General features: G+C 45.0%; 1 protein-coding gene across 1 annotated transcript; it reads left to right on the top strand.

Moving 5' to 3' along the window:
* Nucleotides 1-664: 664 nt before the first annotated feature.
* PRSS36 (serine protease 36) lies at nucleotides 665-25,687 on the top strand. The gene is made up of 18 exons (XM_081558203.1): nucleotides 665-710; nucleotides 16,359-16,464; nucleotides 16,735-16,929; nucleotides 17,228-17,263; nucleotides 17,452-17,487; nucleotides 17,877-18,039; nucleotides 18,478-18,758; nucleotides 19,223-19,389; nucleotides 21,922-22,171; nucleotides 22,281-22,410; nucleotides 22,764-23,020; nucleotides 23,107-23,270; nucleotides 23,674-23,911; nucleotides 24,024-24,165; nucleotides 24,429-24,694; nucleotides 24,772-24,893; nucleotides 25,156-25,430; nucleotides 25,558-25,687. Exons 3-18 carry the CDS (start codon nucleotides 16,893-16,895, stop codon nucleotides 25,670-25,672), a joined length of 2,679 nt encoding a protein of 892 aa, XP_081414329.1. The 5' UTR covers nucleotides 665-710; nucleotides 16,359-16,464; nucleotides 16,735-16,892; the 3' UTR covers nucleotides 25,673-25,687.
* Nucleotides 25,688-26,522: the final 835 nt, after the last annotated feature.

A 26,522-nucleotide genomic window follows, 5' to 3' on the forward strand; every position in this document is an offset into this window, starting at 1 on the left:
CTGGGAAGATTGCACATGCTTCAGAGCAGCCAACCCTGTGCGCTGCAACTATTGAGCCTGTGCTCTAGAGCCAGGAGCCGTAACCACTGAAGCCGTGCACCCTAGAGCCCATGCTCCACAACTAGACAGTAGACGCCACTCGCCACAACTAGAGAAAAGCCTGCGCATGGCCAAAAATAAATAAATACTAATAATATTGATATATAGAACATATTTATAGTAACATAGCACTTTGATAAGACTTACTGAGTATTAAGCACTATTTTGAGTGCCAAGTATAGCTTGTTTCATTTTCTTCTTCACAGTAAAATGTTGACCTGAGGATTACATTTTGCAGATGAACAAATAGGAGTGGAAAGGTTAAAAACTGTGCCCAGGGCTACACAGAAAGTGGAAAAGCTAGGTTCCTAGCCCAGGCCACCTGGCTCAGAATTTCTGCCGTTAACTCCCCTGCTTCAGCAAACATCGCTTGAACACTGCATAGTATGTACCAAGCCTGGGGCAGACCTAGAGAGGGAAGGATAAAAAAGGACCTTATAGCCTGTGGGTGAGATGCGGGTGAGACCCACCGAATCCAAAGTGTACTTGGAGCAAATGTGGTAAGTGATGTAACTTGAAATCAAGGACTGGGGAAACTTCCGGGACAGCGAGTCATCCGTCAAGTAGACAACCACGGAAGAGGAAAGAAAGGCAGAAACACTGAAGCCAGGGTAAGGGGGAGTTCACGAATCAGCCAAGGACGTGCTGGAACAGGCAGAAGGGATGGCAGATTCGAAGCTGCGGGTGGGGCAGAGCACTCAGAGCAGCACGCTAGGGAGTAACAGGCTCAAACTGTGGCTTCTGAAACGCTCCCTCACATGACTCTTTCTCCAGGCTTCTCTCTCTGAGTGAACCTCTTCTGAAACAAAGGGGCTTCTCACTTCTTAAAAGCCTCCTTACTCGCCGTCCCTGCTCCCCCTCCCACCTTTCCCTGAGGCCATTTAGCTTCTTCCCTGCCTTCTCCTCCTCTGCTCACCCTGCAGATAGCAGTGAACCCCAATACTTCAGAGTTCTGTCTTTTTTTGCTTCTCCCTCAAAGCCCCAAATGCAGTCTAGTGTGAAATGCAGCAGCCCTCAGGCCAGTTCTCTGTAGCCTACATGTTGTTTTTAATATTTTAAATACTTATTTGGCCACACAGGGTCTTAGTTGCAGCATTTGGGATCTTCGATCTTAGTTATGGTGGGTGTAATCTAGTTCCCTGACCAGGGATCGAACCCAGGGCCCTCTGCATTGGGAGTGAGGAGTCTTAGCCACTGGACCACCACGGAAGTCCCTCAAGCTTGACTGTTAACTTTCTCAAAAATGTGGTCACCCCCTATTATAATCCCTTTCTGCTTAAACTAAAATAAATCATACCATCTGCAACTAAGAACTCCAATTTATACCATTGTCACTGCAGCAGCGTCTATATTGCAAAATATTAGAAACCACCTAAATGCTTATCAACAGAGAATCTGGTTAACTGAGTTATTATACAGCAAAATTTCTCAGTCTCAGCACTATTGGCTGTTGAGGCCAGATAATTCTTTGTTGTGGGGACTGTCCTGATATTGTTTCAGTTCAGTTCAGTCACTCAGTCGTGTCCAACTCCTTGCGACCCCATGGACTGCAGCATGCCAAGCTTCCCTGTCCATCAGCAACTCCCAGAGCTTGCTCAAACTCATATCCATCGAGTCGGTGAGGCTGTTCAACCATCTCATCCTCTGTTGTCCCCTTCTCCTGCCTTCAATCTTTCCCAGCATCAGTGTTTTTTCTAATGAGTCAGTTCTTCGCATCAGGTGGCCAGAGTATTGGAGCTTCATTTTCAGCATCAGTCCTTCCAATGAATATTCAGGACTGATTTTCTTTAGGATGGACTGGTTGGATCTCCTTGCAGTCCAAGGGACTCTCAAGAGTCTTCTCCAACACCACAGTTCAAAAGCATCAATTCTTCAGTGCTCAACTTTCTTTATAGTCCAACTCTCACATCCATACATGACTACTGGAAAAACCACAGCTTTGACTAGATGAACTTTGTCAGCAAAGTAATGTCTCTGATTTTTAATATTGTTTGTTGTTGTTTATTGTGTATTGTTTAAATCCTAAGTCATGTCCAACTCTAGCCTGCCAGGCTCCTCTGGAATTTCCCAGGCAAGAATACTAGAGTGGGTTGCCATTTCCTTCTCCAAAGGATCTTCCCAACCCAGGGATCAAACCGGGGTCTCCTGCATTGCAGACAGACTCTTTACCATCTGAACTACCAGGAAAGTCCTGTGTATGGTATGATATTTAGCAGCATTCCTGGCCTTTACCCACATTGGATGTTTGTAAAAACCCCAGTCCTAATAACCAAAGTATTCTCTTGACTGGAGAAGGTGGGATACGAAGTCACCCTAGATTGGGAACTGCTGTGATATAGCTATACCATGAGATTAAGAAAATGAGGTGAGGGACTTCTCTGCTGGTCCAATGGTTAAGATTCCACGCTTCCATTGCAGGGGGTGCAGGTTCGATCACTAGTCAGGGAACTAAGGTCCCGTATGCCTCGTATCATGGTTTGGCCAAAAATTTTAAAAAAGAGCGAGAAAGATGGATCTAAGTGTACAGACACCACACCTTGAGACTTTTTTTTTAATGAGGTGGATCTAAACCCACAGATATAAAGGCTATTTAATCTCTATTATTAATGGGAAGGGAAGAGCAAGTACTAAACAATATATGTGTACTGTATTATTTAGGTTTTAAAATAAAGGGGAAGCGTTACTGATTTACATGTTTGTTTATGCATAAAATATCTCTGGAAGAAGAAAAACAAACTACTAACAGTGGTTATTTCTGGGAAAAGAGTATATGAAAATTGAGATTGAATGTATGAAGAAAACTCACTTTTCCCTGGATCTTCCTTTACCTTTTAATTTAAAAATATATATTTATTTATTTATTTGGCTGCACCAAGTCTTAGTTAGGACATGTGGGATCTAGTTCTCTGACCAGGGATGGAACCCAGCCCTCCTGCCTTGGGAGCGCGGAGTCTCAGTCGCTGCACCATCAGGGAAGTCCTACGTTTTAATTTTTTACCATGAATGTATATTAACCAAAAAAGAGATTGACTCTTACAAAGTGACATAGCAGTAGGTAGTAAGAGAATATTGTAGGGTGGGAGAGTGCTGCTGCTGCTGCTAAGTCGCTTCAGTCGTGTCCAACTCTGTGCGACCCCATAGACGTCAGCCCACCAGGCTCCGCCGTCCCTAGGATTCTCCAGGCAAGAACACTGGAGTGGGTTGCCATTTCCTTCTCCAGTGCATGAAAGTGAAAAGTGAAAGTGAAGTCGCTCAGTCGTGTCCTACTCTTAGCGACCCCGTGGACTGTAGCCTACCAGGCTCCTCCGTCCATGGGATTTTCCAGGCATGAGTACTGGAGTGGGGTGCCATTGCCTTCTCAGAGGGTGGGAGAGTGGTGGGTAGTAAAAGGGTATTATAGGAGGATTAGTTTGGCAGTGGTGTAGAATGAATAGGCCTTCTGTGATGACTTTTCAATTGGGAGTTTACCAGATGAGCAAGGCATTTATCAGCCCAAGAATGACAGGAACAGAGGAAGGGGGAGGAGCCAACTTGACTGAGAGCCTGTCTTCTGGGCACTGTGGCTGGGTCCCTGTCTATAGGGCCCCAGCGGAAGAGCAGGCAACATCTGTCTTCTTAGGGACTTTGACAGGTATGGAGTGGGGCTGTGGGCCAAACCTTGGCACTTCTCACCTGCAGTGCATCTTTGTGTGAGTTGAGAAGGCGTCCCTTCCTCCAGGCCAGTACAGGCCATTCCAGGTCCAAGGCTTAGGGAGTAGAGTAGGAGCTGAACTTCACTCAGGGTGGGACAAAACCCTCACCAGCCTAAGCAGAAACCCTGAAGTGTGAGAAGACCCCACTAGTTCCTATAACTCAAAATAAGAATGAAAGAAAGCGACCTGGTAGGTCTAATGTCAATATCAAATGATATTTCCATCTGCAAATCAGCTGTACCTCGGCCTAGAACATAATTGCATGAATAAATGTCCTTTTTCTCGCTCATATGTCCTTTGAGATGCCTAGCTTCAAGGCTTCCCTGGTGGTCCCATGGCTAAGACTCCAGGCTTCCAATGCAGGGGACCTGAGTTCCATCCCTGGTCAGGGACCTAGATCCCATATGCTGCCATGAAGATCGAAGATCCCATATGCTGCCATGAAGATCGAAGATCCCATATGCCACAATTAAGAAATAAGAAATAATTGCTTTATTATTTCCTTGGGCAGTGCCCAGGATAGGGAGTGTCTCTGTTGGCTACTTTGGTTTTCTGTCTCCATAGGAAGTTGTCATGGTAAACAGTTGTTGTTCAGTCGCTAAGTCATGTCTGACTCTTTGCAACCAACTAGAAAAGGGCCACACAGTTCACTGGCTATGAGCAAGAATGGCAGAAGGCCTCCGAGGAGGCAGAGCCAGGAGATAGAAAGGGCACAGGGTGAGGAGTTTGGTGGTTATGGTGGCATGAAAGGGCACAACTGTCCCATTGGAGTGGTACATCCACTTCCAAATGGGTTAGAGGTCCCTGGGGAACAAACAGGCCAAACCCAAATACTGCTCCCCAGTTCATGAACATGAAACATGAAAGGCTCTGGTGGCATTTCCACATCATTGCCTGTCAGGAGGGTCTCTTGCTCTGAAGACAAAGGAGGAAAGAGAAGGGCCAAGAAAAGGCAGCAGTACAGAGGCTTCCAGAGAAATAAGCAGAAACTCTATAAAGAAATGTGTTTTTGCTTGACTTGTTTGTGCAAAGACCTGAACCCTGACATGCCAAATATATTTTTTTTCCGATTCATTTGCATGTTTTGACAGGAAATAAATGCAAGTAAAAGTTCTCTTTACTTTCTTTGTAGGGCAACTAAAATGAAAACTACACATATAAAAATATATCTCTAATGAATGTGCAAAGGAACTATCTAGAGCCTTAAGATCCGCTTCTGTACTTTTAAATTTTCTAGGCCACATTTTAAGAAGTAAAGCGAATCAGTGAGATATTCTGCACTATTATTTTTTCATCCTGTCTTCAGACCTAGTGGGTTACCACTAGAACCTAGGGAAACTGCACTTACCAAGAATGTACAAACCGTCAGACACACACGCACACACCTAGAAGGGCCTCTGTTATAATTTCCACAAGGAATTCTATTTCCTACTAAACAGCTTTTCTTTAAAATTCTTTTTAAGAATTTTGCCTTAAGGCTCTCTCCTCTTAGCTGTCTAGAAACCAGAGAACTTAGCATCTCCTTTCTTCAGTGAAAGCTTCATATGAAATAACTTAGGAAAGTCTTACTTAAAAAAAAAAATGTGGGGACTTCTTGGTAGTCCAGTGGCTAAGACTCTTTGTTCCTATGCAGGAAGCCCAGGTTCAATCACTGGTCAAGGAACTAGACCCTACATGCCACAACTAAGACCCAGCCTAGCCAAATAAATACATATCTATTTTTTAAGTGTGAAAAAAAACATGGCATAATAGAATTAGATTTGCTTTGCATTTCAGGGGGTTTCCGTTTTTAACATTATCTGTTTATTTTTTGGCTGCATCGGGTCTTGGGTGCGGTAGGTAGGCAAGCTCTTCGTTGGGGCACTTGGGCTCAGTAGTTGTGGTGTGCAGGCTCAGTCCCCACCCCCATCCCCCCCCCAGCCCGTGGGATCTTAGTTCCTCAACCAGGGATCGAGCTGGCATCTCTTGCATTGGGAGGCAGTTCTTAACCACTGGACCACAGGGGAGTCCCTCAAGGGTTTTCTTACCTGCTGATCCCTACTGAAATAGAAGACATTTCTATGGGTAAATTTTTTAAAAAATTTTTGTACTTTACATTTTGTTTTTTGGCTACACTGGGTCTTCATTGTGGTGCATGAGCTCTCTAACTGTACAGCTTAGTCGGTATGTGGGATCTTAGTTCCCTGATGGGATGGAACCTGCGCCCCCTGCATTACAAGGTGGATTCTTAACCACTAGACCACCAGGGAAGTCCCTCTGTGGGTAAATTTGGCTTTAGCAGTTTTTCAGTGGAGCTGTGTTTCTTCTCTGCAGTAGAAGAAACACATCATTCCATCACCCAGAAACTTAACCACCGTGGTATGTAAAATTGGAGATACAAGCATGGTCCCCAACAGTACTTAATTGAGGCTTCTGTTACTTTTTTTTTTTTAAACAGTTTCTCCTTTTGATCAAGTTGTTTCTCTGACTGCATTGCTGGTCAAGAGTCAGGTTTTCTAGTTTCAGCAGTTTTTGTCATAAAACACCAAGAAGGACCTTTCCTGCGTGTAGTATCTCTTGTCAGAGGGTACACAGATTGGAAACCTGTTGAGGTCACGTTTGGGTGACAAGAAGAGGAAGGAGGGAGAACTCTCAGACACTTTTAATCTAAAGTCCACATGTCATGCCTCGGAGCAGCTAAGCCCATGGCCCGCAGCTGCTGAAGCCGACCCACCCTAGAACCCATGCCTCACAACAAGAGCAGCCCCCGCTCACCATAACTAAGAAAAACCCACTGCAACAAAGACCCGCAGAGCCTTCAGGGGTCTTCTCTGGTCTCTGTATGGGCCACCAGAACATTGACCTAAAATAAACCCACTGCCAAATATTTTTCCAGCAAAGATGGGTTTATTTAGGATCAATGGCAAATTGCAGTTCAGGGTCGGCAACCACTGGGAGCCACATACAAGTCCCTGTACAGCAGGGGAAGGAGAACTCGTTTTCTAGAGGGGAAAAGGAAGTTGGGAGGGCTGTAGTAATCAAAGAATCCATGGCTTTTCATTGACTAAGTCTTTGCCAGAAAAGGAGTCTTTCTTCTTTCTGAATGGCTCTTTCCTGTTTCAGACTCTTCTGGTCTCCCAACTCTATTTAACTGAGGTTTCTGTTTATTTTTTTTAAACCTGAAATAATGTACTTGTTCTTTATTAATATAGTCTGAATGGGTTTCTGTTCCCTACAGCTTCTCCACCCATACACACTCTCGTTTTGGATATTTAGAGTTCAGAAAACCCAAAGAATCTACAGGAGAAACATCTGCTCTGGTATGATTACTCAAGGTCCCACCTTGCTTTCATCCCTCATCTTTACACAAGGGTCCAGTGAGCTTTCAAACTCAGACCTCCAAGTCAGGGCCTTGTTGCCATGGTTGCTTCTCAAAAATCTTGCCCTCGGCGCCTCCCCCCTCTCCCTCCTCTCTATCCTCAAGGGCTAAACCCCGCTCAGCCACACCCATCCAATTTGGAGAGCCCACATGCATTGGAGAAGGAAATGGCAACCCACTCCAGCGTTCTTGCCTAGAGAATCCCAGGGACGGGGGAGCCTGGTGGGCTGCCGCCTTATGGGGTCGCACAGAGTCAGACAGGACTGAAGCGACTTAGCAGCAGCAGCAGCAGCAGCAGCAACAGCTGCTCTCCTCAGTGGTGAGGATCTCTCTTCCTGACCCCAAACCAGATCCTTTCCTCTCTCTCAGGAACCACCCTAGTGAAGTGAAGTTGCTCAATCGTGTCCGACTCTTTGCGACCCCATGGACTATAGCCTACCAGGCTCCTCCGTCCATGGGATTTTCCAGACAAGTGTACTGGAGTGGGTTGCCATTTCCTTCTCCTACATGTGGCATATAGCACATCTCACTAAAACGAGTACTCTTGAATTAGGACTGCTCGTTTGAGACCAAAGTGCTGAGTCCTGGGACAATTTCTGTCTCCAGTACTCCTCAACTGCTTGGGGACTGTACTGGAGGCAAGGATGGGAGACCCTGGCGGTGACTTTGTGCCAGCGTGGTCCCTGGAGACCAGGTGATAGAAGCAGAGGTGGGGGTGGGGGTGGGGGGGCGGTGTCTGGTAGAGTGAAATGGAAAGCAGAGCAGTTACTCTTTCCTGCCACAAGAGGGAGCTTCAGAAGACTTCTTGACCATACCTGTCAACTTGGCTTCTGGTACAGATTGGAGTCAACCCTGTCAGACTTAATGATCTTTCAAATATTCCCGCTCAGAGGAACACTCCATCCAGTAATATGGCATATGCATTTTATAACACACCTCAAGTTATTTTGGAGCACACTCCAGAAAGTCTCATTCTTCCGAGAGGCAATAACACAGTAACTTAGCAAGACAATGTTATAGCCAAGGGAATAGGGTTGCCAAATTTAGCAAATAAAAATGCAGGATGCCTAATTAAACCTGAATTTCAGATAAACACAAATAAAAATTCCCCAATATTTCATGGGGCATAGTTATACAAGAAATTAATCGTTGATGATCTGAAATTCACATTTAACTGAACATCCTCTATTTTATCTAACAATCTCACCAGGGGTTACATCTACTTTTAACAGTTTTCCAAACTACAAAATGTTTTCAGCCTTGCTCTGTGATGGCACCCTTCTGGTGTGCGTTAGAGCAGACACCCCAGATTCTTTTCCAATTTTTGCACATCCTCTTTTCACAAGATGATGTAACACTATCTGGCTTAGTCACATAGCGTACGTTGCTGTTGAAACAATCTCCTGCTCCTTCTGCTCAGTTCAGTCACTTGCTCAGTAGGGTCCAACTCTTTGCAAGCCCATGGACTGCAGCACGCCAGGCTTCCCTGTCCATCACCAACTCCCAGAGCTTACTCAAACTCAGGTCCATCGAGTCGGTGATACCATCTCATCCTCTGTCATCCCTTTCTCCTCCTGCCTTCAATCTTTCCCAGCTTCAGTGTTTTTTCCAGTTCTTCACATCAGATGGCCAGAGTATTGGAGTTTCAGCTTCAGCATCAGTCCTTCCAATGAATATTCAGGGCTGATTTCCTTTAGAATTGACTGGTTTGATCTCATTGTAGTCTTCTCCAACACCACAGTTCAAAAGCATCAATTCTTTGGTGCTCAGCTTTCTTCTCAGCACCTTTCAAAACCTTGGCTGAGAGAAACAATATTTTTTTTAAAGATTATCTCAAGAATGTCCTTTTTTTTCTAGGTCAGCGATTATCAAGTTTTTTAGTGAGAACACTGATTCAGAAAAACAGTAACTTGTTACCAAATTTTTAAAAAAGAAGCTATCTTCTTTATCAGGGATAGAATATCAACAACTTTGTTTTAGTGTGCTTTTATTGTTTCTCCAATCACTACAGGGGTTCATTCTTTTGGTTAAACTTTCAGAAACTACATAGTACTCCAGCTCTGGTGTATCTGATGAAATGTGCCACCTTTTACCAAAGTCCATGGTCTAGGCAAGAATTTTTGGAGCTGACCCAGTTGTTTTCCCTTAACTGACCCTGGAATCCACTTAATTGTAAAATGTGTTTTGTCATTGTTTATTCAGGCTAAATGACCATACAGTAAAAGTGCACAAGTGTGCTAAGTTTAAATCTTGATGAAATTCTACATTTGTATACATCTGAGTAACCACCACCAAGATCATGATATAGAACTTTCCTGCACTCCAGCAAGTACTTTTGTGCTCTTCCTGGTCAATACTTCCACCAAAGGTCACCACTATTCTGACTTCTATAATCATTGATAAGTTGTGTTTATTCTGAAATTGCATATAATCAGATTCATATAGTATGATACTGATATTTACTGAACATGGTTTCTGTGAGATCCATTCATGTGGGCGCACGTATCAGTAATTCATCCTTTTTCTTGCTGCATAGTATTCCGTTGTATGACAATATAACAGTTGATTTACCAGTTTTCCTGTCACTGGGCATTTATTTTGGTTCTCAGGTTTTGCTCTTATGAATACAGCTTCTACAGAAACTCTGCTATGCTCACGTATCTTGGTGCACTCATTTCTCTTACATCTAATTATAAGAGTATTGTTATTGGGTCATGATAGAAGTATGTGTTCAGCTTTACTGAATACTGCCAAACGACTTTCTACCCACCCTCCCCACCCTCCCCACCCTCCCCACCCCACAGCAATGTATGAGAATTACACTCAGTCTGCATCTTTTTTTTTTTCAATTTATTTGGCTCCACCAGATCTTATTTGTGGCACATAGGATCTTCAAGCTTCCTTGGAGCATGTGGGATCTTTAGTTGTGGCATGCTAACTCTTAGTTGCAGCATGTGGGATCTAGTTACCTGACCAGGGATTGAACCAGGGCCCCCTGCATTGGGAGAGTGGAGTCTTAGCCACTGGACCACCAGGGAAGTCCCTATTTATTTAATTGAAGTATTTTGCCTCCCATGTGGCACAGCAGTAAGGAATCTGCCTGCCAAGGCAGGAGATGCAGGATTGTTTCAGGCATCAATTCCTGAGTGGACAATATCCCCTGGACTGCGAAACGGCAACCTACTCCAGTATTCTTGCCTGGAAAATTCCATGAACAGAGGAACCTGGTGGGCTACAGTCGATGGGATCCCAAAGAGTCAGACACAAAAGAGCACATGAACATGAGAACACATATCTGATTTACAGTATTGTGTTAGTTTCAGGTGTATAGCAAAGTGATTCCGTTATATATATATATAATATATACTATATATCTATAACATATAATATATAATTAAATATATACAATATATAATATATATAATTTTATATGATATATATGTATATGTATAATAATATATACTATATAATATATAATTACATACAATATAAAACATAATATATAATTATAATATGATATAAAATATATAATGTAATATATCATATATATTATATATAATACATATATAAGATATAGTACATAACATAATATATAATATAAAAATAATATATACTGCATAATATATAATAAATATATAATACATGTAAGCATATGTATTATGTATACATTTATATATACATTTATATAATATAAAAATATGTATATTTATACATACATTTATATATTCATTTATATATGTATATATATACATTTTAATATATAAATATATCATATATATAATATAAATATTTTATATAATATTATATATTATATTGTATTATATTATACATATATTGTATGTAATATATTATTATATATTTATATATAATACATGTATGTATATATAATTATATATACATTTATATATGTATATATATACACATTTATAATATATGAATATAATACATATTATATATTATATATAATATACACATATAATACATATACTGTATATTATATATAACATACACATATAATACATATAATATATATTATATATAATATATACATATAATATATAATATACAATAATATATATAATATATGTATAATCTATAATATATTATAGATTATACATATTATCTATAATTATATTATACTTATATATTTATATAACATAATATATAATATTATATATAATATACTTATATATTTATATAACATAATATATAATATTATATATAATATATGTAATATATATAATTATATTATATATAATATATAATATATATTATGTATAATATATTATTATATATCTATTATATATTAATATATTATATATAATACAGTAATATATTATACAATATATAATATATATTATAATATATTATATATAAATATATAACCATATAATATATATTATAATGCATAATTATAATATATATAATATATACAATCATAATTATAATTATAATTATACAACATGTAATATATAATTATATAATATACTATATATTATATAATTATATAATATATAATATATATTATATAATATATAATTATAATTATAATATGTATTATTTATATAGTATTTTATATAATATATAATATATAATATATATTATATATAGTATAATATATATATTATATATAATATACAATATATTATATTATATTAATTATATACAATATTGTTATATTATATTAATATATTATATTATATATTATATTATAATTATATTATATTATAATATAATATATAGTATATATATAATATATTATATATTATATATTACATAATATATAATTATATTATATATATACTATATATAATATAATTATATATAATATATATTATATATATAGTATAATATATAATATAATTATATATTATATACATTATATTATATAATATATATAATATATAATTATATATTATATAATATAATATATTATATATATATTATATACATTATATATATTATATATTATAATTCCATATATTATATATAATATATATAATTGTAATATATAATTATACTATATAATTATATATATATTCTATATATAATATATAATTGTATGATATATAATATATATGAATATATAATATAATATATTATTATATTATATTATACATAATTATAATATATTATATATATAATTATAATATATATTAGATTATATTATACATATAATATTATATTATATGTATAATATATATATTATATAATATTATATTATGTATATATAATATATATTATTATATAATATATCATACATATAATATATAATATATTATATGTATTATATACATTATATATATTATATATTATAATTACTTATATATAATATATGTAATTATAATATATAATTATACTATATAATTATATATATATTATATATATAATATATAATTGTATGATATATAATTATAATATATATTATATTATAATATATATTATAATTATATATTATATATCATAATTATAACATATGTAATAGCATATTAATTGTATAATAATATAATTATAATTATTATATATTGTAATTATAATTATAATATATATTGTATATATAATATATTATATATATAAATATAATTATAATATATATAATTATATATATAATGCATATTATAATGTATATTATAATTATAATATATATTATATAAGTATAATTATGATTATATATTATATATATTATAAATATATAATATAATATATATTATAAATATATAATATAATATATATATTATATTATATTATATTAGTATATATTATTATATTGTATATTATATATTATTTATTATTATATATATTATATATTATATTATATATTATATAATATATTATATTATATTACATTGTATTATATATTATTTATATACTATATATTATATATTATATTGTTATATTATATTATATTATTATTATATTATTATATTATATTAATTAGTATATTATATCATCTTATTATATTATGTATTATATATTAATTATTTATAATTAGATAATTAATATATAATTAATAATATATTAATATATAATCTAACATGTAATATATTATAGTATATTATATATAAAACTTTATATATATATTTATATATATTTATATTTATTTATATATTTTTATATATTTATATATATATTTATATATATTTATATATTATATATTATATTATATATATTATATATAATATATATTATATATAATATATGTTATATATTATATATAAATATATAAATATAATACATATATAATATAAATATTATATACAATATTCATATTATATGTAATATTTATATATTATATTGTATTATACATATATATAATATAAATACATATTATATTTATATTATTTAGAATATATTATAATATATAATATATGTATAGACATCACGGAGTGTGTGCATGGGTCTTCCCTGATGGGTCAGATCATAAAGAATCATCATGCAATGCAGGAGACCCACGTTCGATCCTTGGGTCCGGAAGATCACCTGGAAAAGGAAATGGCAAGTCACTCCAGTATTCTTGCCTGGGAAATTCCATGGACAGAGGAGCCTGGTGGGCTACAGTCCTTGGAGTGGCAAAAGAGCAAAAGAGTTGGATATGGCTTAGTGACTGAAAAACAGTAACAAAATATGTGCGTGAGAACACCCCCTTCTGGCCTCCCAATTCCATTTCAGTGAGGTTTCCCTTTATTAATTTTCACACCACCTCATTTACCTTCATTGCCAACCATGGATTAGCTAAATTTAGCAAGATTATTAGTTGAATCCTGTCAATTGTTGGGTCTCTGTATTTGCATTTCCTCTCCCTGATCACTTCTCATTTTCCCTAACTCTTGCCACCCTGGGATTGTACCTCCCCAAAAAGCAGAAATACTTAGGCTTTGCCTAGACCTCCCAAAGAAAGACAATGCCAAAGAATGCTCAAACTACCGTACAATTGCACTCATCTCACACACCAGTAAATTAATGCTCAAAATTCTCCAAGCCAGGCTTCAGCAATACGTGAACCGTGAACTTTCAGATGTTCAAGCTGGTGTTAGAAAAGGCAGAGGAACCAGAGATCAAATTGCCAACATCCGCTGGATCATCAAAAAAAGCAAGAGAGTTCCAAAAGAACATCTATTTCTGCTTTATTGATTATGCCAAAGCCTTTGACAGTATGGATCACAGCAAACTGTGGAAAATTCTGAAAGAGATGGGAATACCAGACCACCTGACCTGCCTCTTCAGAAACCTGTATGCAGGTCAGGAAGCAACAGTTAAAACTGGACATGGAACCACAGACTGGTTCCAAATAGGAAAAGGAGTATGTCAAGGCTGTGTATTGTCACCCTGCTTATTTAACTTCTATGCAGAGTACATCATGAGAAACGTTGGGCTGGAGGAAGCACAAGCTGGAATCAAGATTGCTGGGAGAAATATCAATAACCTCAGATATGCAGATGACACCACCCTTATGGCAGAAAATGAAGAAGAACTAAAGAGCCTCTTGATGAAAGTGAAAGAGGAGAGTGAAAAATGTTGGCTTAAAGTGCAACCTTCAGAAATCTAAGATCATGGCATCTGGTCCCATCACTTCATGGCAGATAGATGGGGAAACAGTGGCTGACTTTATATTTTGGGGCTCCAAAATCACTGCAGATGGTGATTGCAGCCATGAAATTAAAAGACACTTACTCCTTGAAAGGAAAGTTATGACCAACCTAGACGGCATATTAAAAAGCAGAGACATTAGTTTGTCAACAAAGGTCTGTCTAGTCAAGGCTATGGTTTTTCCAATAGTCATGTATGGATGTGAGAGTTGGACTATAAGAAAGCTGAGTGCTGAAGAATTGATGCTTTTGAACTGTGGTGTTGGAGAAGACTCTTGAGAGTCCCTTGGACTGCAAGGAGATCCAACCAGTCCATCCTAAAAGAAATCAGTCCTGGGTGTTCATTGGAAGGACTGATGTTGAAGCTGAAACTCCAATACTTTGGCCACCTGATGCAAAGAGCTGACTCATTTGAAAAGACCCTGATGCTGGGAAGGATTGAGGGCAGGAAGAGAAGGGGACAACAGAGGATGAGATGGTTGGATGGCATCACCAATTTGATGGACATGAGCTTGAGTGGACTCCGGGAGTTGGTGATGGACAGGGAGGCCTGGCATGCTGTGGTTCATGGAGTTGCAAAGAGTCGGACACGACTGAGTGACGGAACTGAACTGACCTCTGTTTTCTAGGAAAATTGGACACATTGAGTATTTTTTTAATATCTGTTTATCTGACTGCACTGGGTCTTAGTTTCGGCACACAGCATCTTTTAGCTGCATCGTGAGAACTCTTTAGTTGCATCATTCAAACTCGTATTTGCACCATCCACACTCAAAGTTGGGGTTATGTGGGATCTAGTTCCCTGACCAAGGTTCGAACCTGGTTGAACTTTGGGAGTGCAGAGTCTTAGCCACTGGACCACCAGGGAAGTCCCTGGACAAATGGAGTATTGTTTGTTGTATTCTTAGTTTATATTATAGACAAGAAAATAGATGTATGTGTGTGGATACTGTTTGTGTGACCCTCCATTTCTACTCCGCATACTTCTCCATCCTGATCTGTTCCCCCAGAGGGTGACCTTTCTGGGCTGCATCATGGGCTGTCTTGCACTCTGACTTCCGGTAGATTTCAGGTAATGGGAGGAGCCGGCAGGTGACCAGAGGGTAGGAGAAGAGTGAGATGGGGACTTTCCTTCCTCAGCTCCCTGCCTGCTGAGCCACTGGTTGATAAAGGTTTTTGTTCCTCCACTGAGGCGCTCCTATTGGCTGGTCCTCTCCCACAGCCCAGCTCTCTCTTTCCCAGCTCTAATATCTGCTCCCTCTCTCTGCCTCTTCAGGAGGGGCTCTCCAATATTGCTGGCCCGCAGGTGCTTCACTATCCCTGATGGTTGCCCAGTTCCCTGTGTACGCATCTATAAATAGTTCATTCCTTAAACTGTCCTCATTTCCTCTTTGAAGCACCGTAGTTCTTAAGTCGACTCCTACTGTACCTGAGTTGAGTGACTTTCCTAAGGTCATACGAAGTAAGTGGCACAACATCGGAGGGTACTTACGCTAACACAAAGAAGGGTAGAGTCTTTTTCGGGCCATACCAGCCTGCCCAGCCCCCTCCCAGAATCCTCTGCCCTGCCCCAAGCTGCCGGAATCTGTGATCCTTTTGTTGGGATGGGATTGAATTCCCTAGGGCTCCCGTCCCAGACCTGGCCAGCAACTGCAGTAACCAGAGCTGTGTGAGAAGAAAAGGCCAAGCCATTGGGGTAGCCGCACCCCAAAGAGAGATGAAGTCTCAGGTGAGTCACGCCACTGAGGGGCAACCTTCCCTGTCCCAAGGGCCACTGCTGACCTGCAGCCCTGCCTCACCAGGACCCAGAACTTTGGCCTCCCAGCCTCTGGCCGTCCTCCCCTTCCCCCCTTGGGGGTTCTCTGCTCCTCCCTCCCCCAACCAGTAGGTGTCCAGGAGCTAGGACCTTTGCCTCCCACCCCCACCCCGGGCCTCTAGAGATGTGAGATGCTCATGGGGCTCTGGGTGGGGCTTCAGGCTCCCTACTTCCTCCTTCCAGCTCCAGATCAACTCAGATTCCCAGAGATGGGCTCCAGCCAGAGAGGGCAGGGCTCTTTCTGGACCCTCAGGAGTCACGGGGTGCCTAGGCCGAGACAGAGCTGTGGCAGGGAGTGGATCTTTACCCATTGCCGTGCCTCCAGCTGACTCAAACGGACCATGTCCCAGCACCTGCTTCTCCTGCTTGTGACCCTTGGTAAGCTCAGGGGACAGGGCATGGCTGCAAAGGGCCTGGGTCCTAGCCTCTGGGGAGCTGGAAAGCAGGACTCCAGGGGCCTACCTGGGGAGTAGGGAGTCAGAGGAGGACGCCAGAAGAAGATGGCAGTGAGGTGTCGGGAGGGGCAGGAGGAATAGCCTATGAGAAGAGGGGGAAGGGAAGTCTGGGTGCCATGGGGAGATGGAGTACTTGCAAAGTTTGGTGGGCGGGGGCAGGCAGGGAACCGTTGTTGTCGTAACTCTAGGTCTCCAGCCTCTTCCTGCCTCCAACTCTCCAGCCATCAGCCCCATCCCAGGAGCCTTCCAGGACTCAGGTAAGGCAATGTGACCGGGGGAACATCACTGGCAGAGGCAGAAAAGATGGGACAGGTAGACTGGGTGCTGGCAGGGCGGCTGAGAGAGCAAGGAATTGGGAAAGAAGAAACCAGGAAGGTGGGGGCCGGGCATTGTCAAGAGCTGGAGGTCACCAGTATTTTCCTCTCTTTACCCCTCTGACTCCCAGCTCTCAGGCCTACTCAAGAAGAACCTGAAGATCTGGGTAAGGAATGGGGGTGGGGGGGAACCTCAGATCTTAAAGGAAGTTAAGATTGGCTAGACAATGAGGTTAGAGAGCATCACCAACTCAATGGACATGAATCTGAGCAAACTCTGGGAGATAATGGAGGACAGGGGAGCCTGGAGTGCTGCAATCCATAGGGTCGCAAAGAATCAGACAGGACTTAGAAACTGAACAACAACGAAAGGTGATAAGAGAGGTGGAAGTGATCAGACACTTAGAAGTGCAGAACTTCTGTTTGTTTCTTTCGCGGGGGACGGGGTGGGAGGGGCAAACTAAGGGGAGTGGGCGATGGGGCTTTGTCCTGGGTTACCTGGGCCTCCAGCGTGGGGGACAGGGCGGGCGATGACCTCCACGGTACCCCCTTGCAGACTGCGGTCGCCCCGAGCCCTCTGCCCGAATCGTGGGGGGCTCAGACTCTCAGCCGGGCACCTGGCCGTGGCAGGTGAGCCTGCATCATGGCGGGGGCCACATCTGCGGGGGCTCCCTCATCGCCCCTTCCTGGGTCCTCTCGGCTGCTCACTGTTTCGTTACGTGAGTATTCGCGCACATCCAGTCCCTCTCCTTCAAAAACCCGAGCCCGACCGGCAGCTGGACCCCGCGGACTCAAGGTCAACTTGGAGCCCGGCCGCGCTTGTCTCCCCACCCTCCTGAAGCTAAGTGCTCTGCGGGGTATCCGGGTTCTGACTATCTGGGGAGACAGCCAGCGGACTCGCCCCATCACCCCACCAACTATCCAAGTCTGAATTCCATCTTTCCAGTTCCCCGCCCCAACACCTTCAAATCGCATTCACTCCTCCCCCTTTGACGAAGCTAGCTCAACCCCGCTCGCCCCAGCCCGAAATCTAGATGGGACGCCACCCCTCCTGGGGTCTGGCTGACCCCACCTTTTCCCTGACTCCGAGCCCCCACCCCCACGAGGGTCTGCCCGCTCCCTCGGGTCCACCTGACCCCCTTCCCGCCTCGGCGCAGGAACGGGACCTTGGAGCCCGCGGCCGAGTGGTCGGTGGCGCTGGGCGTGCACTCGCAGGACGGGCCCCTGGACGGCGCGCACGTCCGCGCGGTGGCCGCCATCCTGGTGCCGGACAACTACAGCAGCGTGGAACGGGGCGCCGACGTGGCCCTGCTGCGCCTGGCCTCGCCTGCCAGGCTGGGCCCCTCAGTGCGGCCCATCTGCCTGCCCCGCGCCTCGCACCGCTTTGCTCACGGCACCGCCTGCTGGGCCACCGGCTGGGGGGACGTCCAGGAGGAGGGTGAGTGGAAAAAGCGGTGTCTTGGGAGGTGGGTGATTGGGGGGGTGGAGCCTACCAGGTGGGTCCCTCCCTGGGTACCTGATGGGGCCATTTCTGCGACAATGATGTCGGAAGAAGAGCAGAGAGGAGCGGGAGGGGACATTGATTTTGGATGTGGTGGGTTTAAATGCCATGGCTCAAGGAGACAGAGATGTCCAGGAGGCAGTCGGGGGGAACCTGGCCGTTATTGTTGTTCAGACGCTAAGTCGTGTCCGACTCTTTGGGACCCCATGGACTGCAGCACGCCAGGCTTCCCTGTCCTTTACCATCTCCCGGAGCTTGCTCAGACTCATGTGCATTGAGTCGTGCCATGGCGCATGGGGACAGAGATGTCCAGGAGAGCCCCGTAGGGAACCAGGCTAAGCCCTGGGGAAGAGGGGGCTGCATTCCTGCCTCACAGCTTTCTTCACTGGTTCTGCCCACAGACCCCCTGCCTCTCCCCTGGGTGCTACAAGAAGTGGAACTGAGGTTGCTGGGAGAGGCTGCCTGTCAGTGTCTCTACAGCCGGCCTGGCCCCTTCAATCTCACTTTCCAGCTATTGCCGCAGATGCTATGTGCTGGCTACCCAGAAGGCCGCAGGGACACCTGCCAGGTGAGGGGAGGCGCCTGCACCTTCCTGCAGGGCCAGGCAGAGCCCTAACCAACAGGAAGCAGTATGAGGAATAGACTAATCCTCCCTCTCTCATATTTCTGAACCACAGCTGCATAAAGAGGGCAAGATTGCCAGTGGATGGGATTGATGTGAGGATTACAAATGGACAGAACTTGGGGCTCAACAAATGGGCACTGTTATTGATGGGCAGTCTAGTGCAGTGGATATCCAGTTAGAAGCTCAGCACCATTGCTTATGAGCTGTGTGGCCTTGGCCAAGTTATTTAACCTCTCTGTGCAGACTTTCTCATCAGAAAGATGGGAATGATAGCGTTACCTACTTCGTCAGGAGGTTATGATGATTAAATAAATTTGTACATGTAAAAAGTATTTTGGGAATCCCTGGTGGCTCAGTGGTAAAGAATTCACTTGCCGTGCAGGAGACCACCTGCAATATAGGAGACACAGATTCGATCCCTGAGTCGGAAAGATCCCTTGGAGAAGGAAATGGCAAGCCACTCCAGTATTCTTGTCTGGGAAATCCCATGGACGGGGGAGTCTGACGGACTATAGTCCATGGGATCTTGAAAGCTGGACCCCAGCTCAAGAGGTGGTTTAGCAACTAAACCACCACCGAAAAGGATTTAGAACAAGGTCTGGTCCTTGTGCATGCGTGCTAAATCGCTTCAGTCATGTCTGACTCTTTGCACCCCTATGGACTGTAGCCCACCAGGCTTCTCTGTCCATGGGATTCTCCAGGCAATTATCCCATACCATAGCCTAGAGCACAGCACCTGTTACTTAGTGGATACTCAACAAATAGTTCTTTTTAAAAGTGAATTAATCCTTCACAGAAGGAAATTTTCCAGATAAGGGGCTGAAGGCCAAAACATGATGTGTTTTAACCATTTTCCCCAGAAATGTTCCTCAAATGGCACACATTTTTGAGGGCACTCAAGCATGCATGGTGGTGATGGGAATTCAGGCTTGATGATTTTCAGGGTCCCTCCCAATTATGAAAAAAGGGATTCTGTGGTATAATGGTGAGCACTTTGGACTCTGAATCCAGCGATCCAAGTTCATGTCTCGGTGGGACCTTTCTGTTTGGGCTTCCTGGTAACTCAGCTGGTAAAGAATCCGCCTGTAATGCAGGAGAACCCAGTTCAATTCCAGGGTCAGGAATTCCCCTGGAGAAGGGATAGGCTACCTACTCCAATATTCTTGGGCTTCCCTGGTGGCTCAGTCAGTAAAGAATCTGCCTGCAGTGTTGGAGACCTGGGTTCGATCCCTGGGTTGGGAAGATTGCCTGGAGGAAGGCATGGCAACCCACTCCAGTATTCTTGCCTGGAGAATTCCATGGACAGAGGAGCCTGGAGGGCTACAGTCCATGGGGTCGCAAAGAGTCAGCATGACTGGGCAACTGAGCACAGCACAGCACAGCACCCAATTATGAAGTTCCAGAACCTATGGACATAATCCTTGCCTCTTGAACAGGATTGCCAACAACTCAACTTCCTCTAGACCAGTGCTGCTGTCCAATATAACTTATGATGATAGAAATGTTTTTCTATCTGTACTGTCCAGCATTATAGTCACTAGCCACACTGGCTATTGAACATTTTTAAAAATTTATTTATTTTTAATTGAAGGATAATTGCTTTACAATATAGTATTGGTTTCTCCCATACATTATTGAACATTTGAAAGGTGGCTAGTGTGATTGAGGAACTGAATTTTTAATTTTATTAAATGTTAATTCATTCAAATAGCCACAAGGGCTAGCACATGTATCATATTGGACAGTACAGTTCTGGATAATTTTGAGCTTTCTTTGTAACCCTCCTCAGGTCACAGAGATGCCTGACCTGGATTATAGTCATATCTTAGGGACAGTGCCCCAGCAGCAAATGGTCCCAGAACCCTTGTTTTAATGTCTGTTTCTTGTAGTTCTTCTTTCTTACTTACCTACAAACCATCCTTTCTTCGTGCTTTTCTAACAGCCTTTTCCTCCTGAATGCGGACATCTCTGATTTACTTTTTTAATTTTTTTTGGCTGCACAGGTTCTTAGTTCACTGGGGATCTTCAGTCTAGTTCCCTGTCCAGGGATTGAACCTGGATTCCCTGCATTGGAAGCAAGGACTCTTAGTCACTGGACCACCAGGGAGGTGTCTCTGATTTATTTTAACAGTTTAACAAAGAATTCTAACAGCTTAGAAACCAAAGACAGGGTTTAACTGTTTATCGAGGAATCATTTGGCTCTGAATGAGACCGGCAGGCCTCTCAGGCATGGCCTTTACTGAATTAGCTTGGTGCTCTTGGCTTTGGTTCCTCATCAGCCTTTCTGTTCTACAAGGCTTTCTCCTGCTCAGAGCTGTAGGGATCACAGAAGACAAGGCACAGCCAATGTAGGTTTCCAGAAGGTGGCTGTGTGTAGGACCAAAAAGAAGAAGTGTAGGACTTTTGTGAGGTGGTCCAGGATAAGCTGGTAGGTCCCTGGGCTGATCCAGTGACACTGAGTCATCTGTCATCAGGGAGACTCTGGGGGACCCCTAGTCTGCGAGGAAGGTGGCCGATGGTTCCAGGCGGGAATCACCAGCTTTGGCTTTGGCTGTGGACGGAGGAACCGCCCTGGAGTCTTCACTGCTGTGGCTCCCTATGAGGCATGGATAAGGGAACAGGTGTCGGGCTCAGAGCCTGGGCCTGCCTTCCCCACCCAGTCCCTGGAGGCCCAGTCAGGCCTCCCCGAGCCCACGAATGAGAACTGCACCATCGCCCTGCCAGGTGAGGAAGGCAGGACCCCTAGATGTCAGCTGGATCTGGGAGATTTGAGTGCAGGTGGAAACTGTCTGGGGTTCAGGAGGCCCTCTGACTCAGGCCTCTCACCCCTCAGAGTGTGGGAAAGCCCCGATGCCAGGGGCCTGGCCCTGGGAAGCCCAGGTGATGGTCCCAGGATCCAGACCCTGCTATGGGGCACTGGTGTCTGAAAGCTGGGTCTTGGCACCTGCCAGTTGCTTTCCAGGGTGAGTGAAAACCCAGTCTTGGGAAGATTCTTCTTGGGAAGATTCAGTCTGAGACACTATCTAACTGGCCCCAGCCATTCCCTTGGGTAGGATAGCGGTAGAGGTGTGGGGTCCCATTGGAGGTGTATGATCCAGCTCAAAAATCGGGGTCCTAGTCTCTCGGGGGCAAATAGAGGGGTAATACAAATTCGACCCAGGATTGGGCGGAGGAGTGGGGGAGGGAGTCTGAGTGCACAGTTCTCAGGTCAGGGATGCAGAATCTTGCCTAGAGACCCAGACTCTAAGCCAAGGGTGGAGGTTTAGAGCTGAGCTTGCAGGATCCAGCCCATGTCCCCAGTCTCCCCATCCCGCAGTCACATCAGCTCAGACCGCCCACCCAGCGACCTGGACTACTGGCGCGTGCAACTGCCCTCGCGCCCGCGCGCGGAGCAGGTGGCGCGCCTCGTGCAGCACGAGAACGCTTCGTGGGACTACGCCTCCAACCTGGCGCTGCTGCAGCTGCGCGCGCCCGTGAACCTGAGCGCGACCCCGCGGCCAGTGTGTCTACCCCACCCAGAACACTATTTCCTGCCAGGGAGCCGCTGCCGCGTGGCTCGCTGGGGCCATGGGGGTGAGCGGGGCCCCGGCGCGGGCCGGGCGGGGTGGACCCGGGGCCGGACGCGGCGGGAGCGCTGGCTCCCTCCCTTTCTCTCGCAGAACCCGCGCCGGGAGCCAGCTCGCTGCTTGAGGCAGAGCTGTTGGGCGCCTGGTGGTGTCACTGCCTGTACGGCCGCCAGGGGGCGTCAGTGCCGCTGCCGGGAGAGCCGCCGCAGGCGCTCTGCCCCGCCTACCAGGAGGAGGAGGCGGAGGGGAGCTGCTGGGTGAGCGGCGGGGGCGGGGCCTAAGAGTCGGAGTAAGAAGGGGGGTTGTGGGCGGGGCCTGCGGGGGGCGGGGAACCGGGAGCCGCTCTCTGGGGTCGGAGACGGGGTCAAGGCGCGGCCAGAACGAGCTGGGGGCGGAGCCTGATCCTGAAAGCCTGAGGGCGGCTAAGACCCGCCAAGACCGCGGGACTTTTTAACTCCTCTTGGATTTGAAGAGAATCCTAAAGTGAGGGCAGCCTTCTTATGCAGATTAGCGTTGGAGGCTGGCTTGGAGGAGGTTGGATTTCTTATGTCCGAGTACGGGACAGTTTGGAGTCCAGGGAAGCTCCAGGACTTTTGATGTCCCCTCATTAACTGACACACGCGCATAAAGGCTGTTAACACACACACCCTCTTGCTACAGAACTACTCTCATTGGAGCCTTCTGTGCCGGGAAGAGGGGACCTGGTTCCTGGCTGGAATCAGAGACTTCCCCAGTGACTGCCTGCGTCCCAGAGTTTTCTACCCGTTGCAGACCCACGGTCCATGGATCAGCCATGTGACTCGGGGGGCCTACCTGGAGGACCAGCTGGCCTGGGACTGGGGCCCTGAGGGGGAGGAGACTGAGGCACAAATTTGTCCCCCTCACACAGAAAATGGTGGTGAGGAGGGGCCTTTGGGGCTTAGGAGCTCCTGGGGGTGCTTAGATCCGTGGTAGGGGCTTTAAGGGCCAGCTGTGGGGTCCCCACTGAGGGGGTTATCTCCTCTCCCTAGCCTGTGGCCTGCGGCCAGAGCCGGCTCCGATGGGGGTCCTGTGGCCCTGGCTGGCAGAGGTGCACGTAGCTGGAGAGCAAGTCTGCGCTGGCATCCTTGTGGCCCCAGGCTGGGTCCTGGCAGCCACTCACTGTGTCCTCAGGTAGGTCTCACCCATCTTCCTGGCAAGAGGGAGACATTGGGAGAAGGGCCAAAGGACAGTAGCAGGCTGTTCTCCCTTTAGGGCTTTTATTGCACCAGGAAATTGCTGGAAGTGTTTCCAGACAGAGGAGAAATTTCAAAGGAGGACTAATGAAGGAGTTAGTGGAATGACCCTGGACATTTGTTCCACCCTTTCCCCTGGGCTGGGAAGGATTTATCAGCAATGAGGGGATCAGGAAGTGACCCTGGACCTTGTTTCTGCAGGCCAGGCTCTACAACGGTGCCTTATATTGAAGTGTACCTGGGCCGGGCAGGGGCCAGCCCTCTCCCCCAGAGCCACCAGGTGTCCCGGTTGGTCATCAGCATCCGCTTGCCCCGGCACCTGGGACTGCGGCCCCCCCTGGCCCTCCTGGAGCTGAGCTCCCGAGTGGAGCCCTCCCCATCAGCCTTGCCCATCTGCCTTCACCCAGGGGGTACCCCCCTGGGGGCCAGTTGCTGGGTACTGGGCTGGAAGGACCCCCAGGACCGAGGTGAGAGCCCTGGGTCCTGGGGACGAGAAGGGACAGGATGCTAGAATGCCCGGGACAACCTTCCTTCCTGTCTCTAGTCCCTGTGGCTGCTGCTGTCTCCATCTTGACGCCGCGACTCTGTCACTGCCTCTATCAAGGCCTTCTGCCTCCTGGAACTCTGTGTGTCCTGTATGCAGAGGGGCAAGAGGACAGGTGTGAGGTACGGGGACTGGGTATCCTGGCCCGGTCAGGGCAGAGGCTGTGCTGGGCAGCTGGATGCCAAGGGGAGAGCAGGGTGGGGATTCTGAGGTGCTGGGTTTCAGACAGGAAGATGTAATGCTTTCTGACTGGACCTCGAGAGAGACCAGGGGCCAAGATGCCTGAGGATGGAGGGGAACAGCGATTTATGACTGGGTCCTAGGAGGCGCAGGGGACCGGAAGGAAGAGTAAGGGCCCTGTTTGTCTTGGCCCTGATGCTGCAGGTGACCTCAGCACCTCCGCTCCTGTGCCAGACTGAGGGAGGCTCCTGGGTCCTCGTGGGCATGGCTGTTCGAGGCAGCCGGGAGCTGTTTGCTACCACTGGCCCTGAAGAGGCCTGGATCTCCCAGACAGTGGGGGAGGCACTTTTCCTACCCCCCAGCGGCTTCCCCCACTGGCTCCCTGAAGGCAGCGACCTCTGTCCCCCTGACATGGCCAGGGCCTCAGGTTCCCCACGGGCTGCTCTTTTCCTGCTGCTTCTGACCCCCCTGATCCAGGGGTGAGGGTCCCCCTCCCCCCGGGGCCCTGGGCTACCTCCCCTTCACCTCCCCCACTCCCTTCCACCCTCCACTTCCCGCCCATTGAGGCTGGAATGTAGCCCAACCGGCTCCTGTTCCCTTACCCAGAACCTCTGGAGCGCTCCACCCACCTAGACTGCAGCGGCTTTGGATAATTGGGCCTCAGTGCCCAGCTATTTCAGGCTCTGGCACTCTTGAGGGCAGCGGAGCCGGCGGACAATAAACATGTAAACACAGACACGTGGCCTTGTGGCACGGCTGGAGGCAGGCTGAGGGGGCCAAGGGGGAGCCCCAGGGCTGGGCCTCTCCCTCCTGGGCCTCTGTGAGTCAGGCTGTGGGCAACCAGGAAGTGTGTCTCCGATAAGGTGGCAGCTGTCCTTCATTCCTGCCCCAGGGCGGGGGAAGTTGGATGGCCAGCTGGGTGTGTGTCATGTCCCCAGTGGAATCAGCGTACCCGACACCTGCTGGCCACCTCTGCCTTGGCCCTGCTGCCCCTCCCCTTCAGAGCAAGAAGGACTGAGCATGAGGGTCAGCGGGAGAGTCCAGGAGAGTCCAAGGGTCTGGGAGTCCGGGGTCTGTCTGTCATATTCTGCACCCACAGGGAGCCTCCCCCATATACACACCCTGATGAGTGGTGTCCCAGAGTGTACGCCTCCGGTGTCCTCGTACACATACCACACTTGTACCCTTCAAGGGCCCACCACATCCTGCTCAATGCTCCCAGGGTCTGGACCCCATCATGAGTCCCTCATCTGTACATCTCACAGCCTCTTCCCATCACTAACCAGTGTGTGTGTGTGTGTGTGTGTGTGTGTGTGTGTTAGTCGCTCAGTTGTGTCCGACTCTGTGACTCCATGGACTGTAGCCCACCAGGCTCCTCTGTCCCTGGGATTCTCCAGGCAAGAATACTGGAGTGGGTTGCCATTTCCTCCTCCAGGGGATTCTTCTCAACCCAGGGATCCAACACCAGTCTCCCGAATTGCAGGTAGATTCTTTATCTTCTTAAGCCACCAGGGAAGCCGCAGCCAGTGTACCTCCCTGTATTAATTCAACCACAACCACGTTTCCTGCTA

Source organism: Giraffa tippelskirchi, chromosome 13 (genome assembly GCF_054371585.1).
Source record: "Giraffa tippelskirchi isolate mGirTip1 chromosome 13, T2T-mGirTip1v1.2.pri, whole genome shotgun sequence".
NCBI classification, from domain to species: Eukaryota; Metazoa; Chordata; class Mammalia; order Artiodactyla; family Giraffidae; genus Giraffa; species Giraffa tippelskirchi.

Coding starts and splice junctions, on each gene's coding strand:
- PRSS36 (XM_081558203.1), top strand. CDS start 16,893: ATGTCCCAGCACCTGCTTCTCCTGCTTGTGACCCTTG. Junction 17,488..17,876: donor AGAAGAACCTGAAGATCTGG/GTAAGGAATGGG, acceptor ACCCCCTTGCAG/ACTGCGGTCGCCCCGAGCCC. Junction 24,894..25,155: donor GGCAAGAGGACAGGTGTGAG/GTACGGGGACTG, acceptor CTGATGCTGCAG/GTGACCTCAGCACCTCCGCT.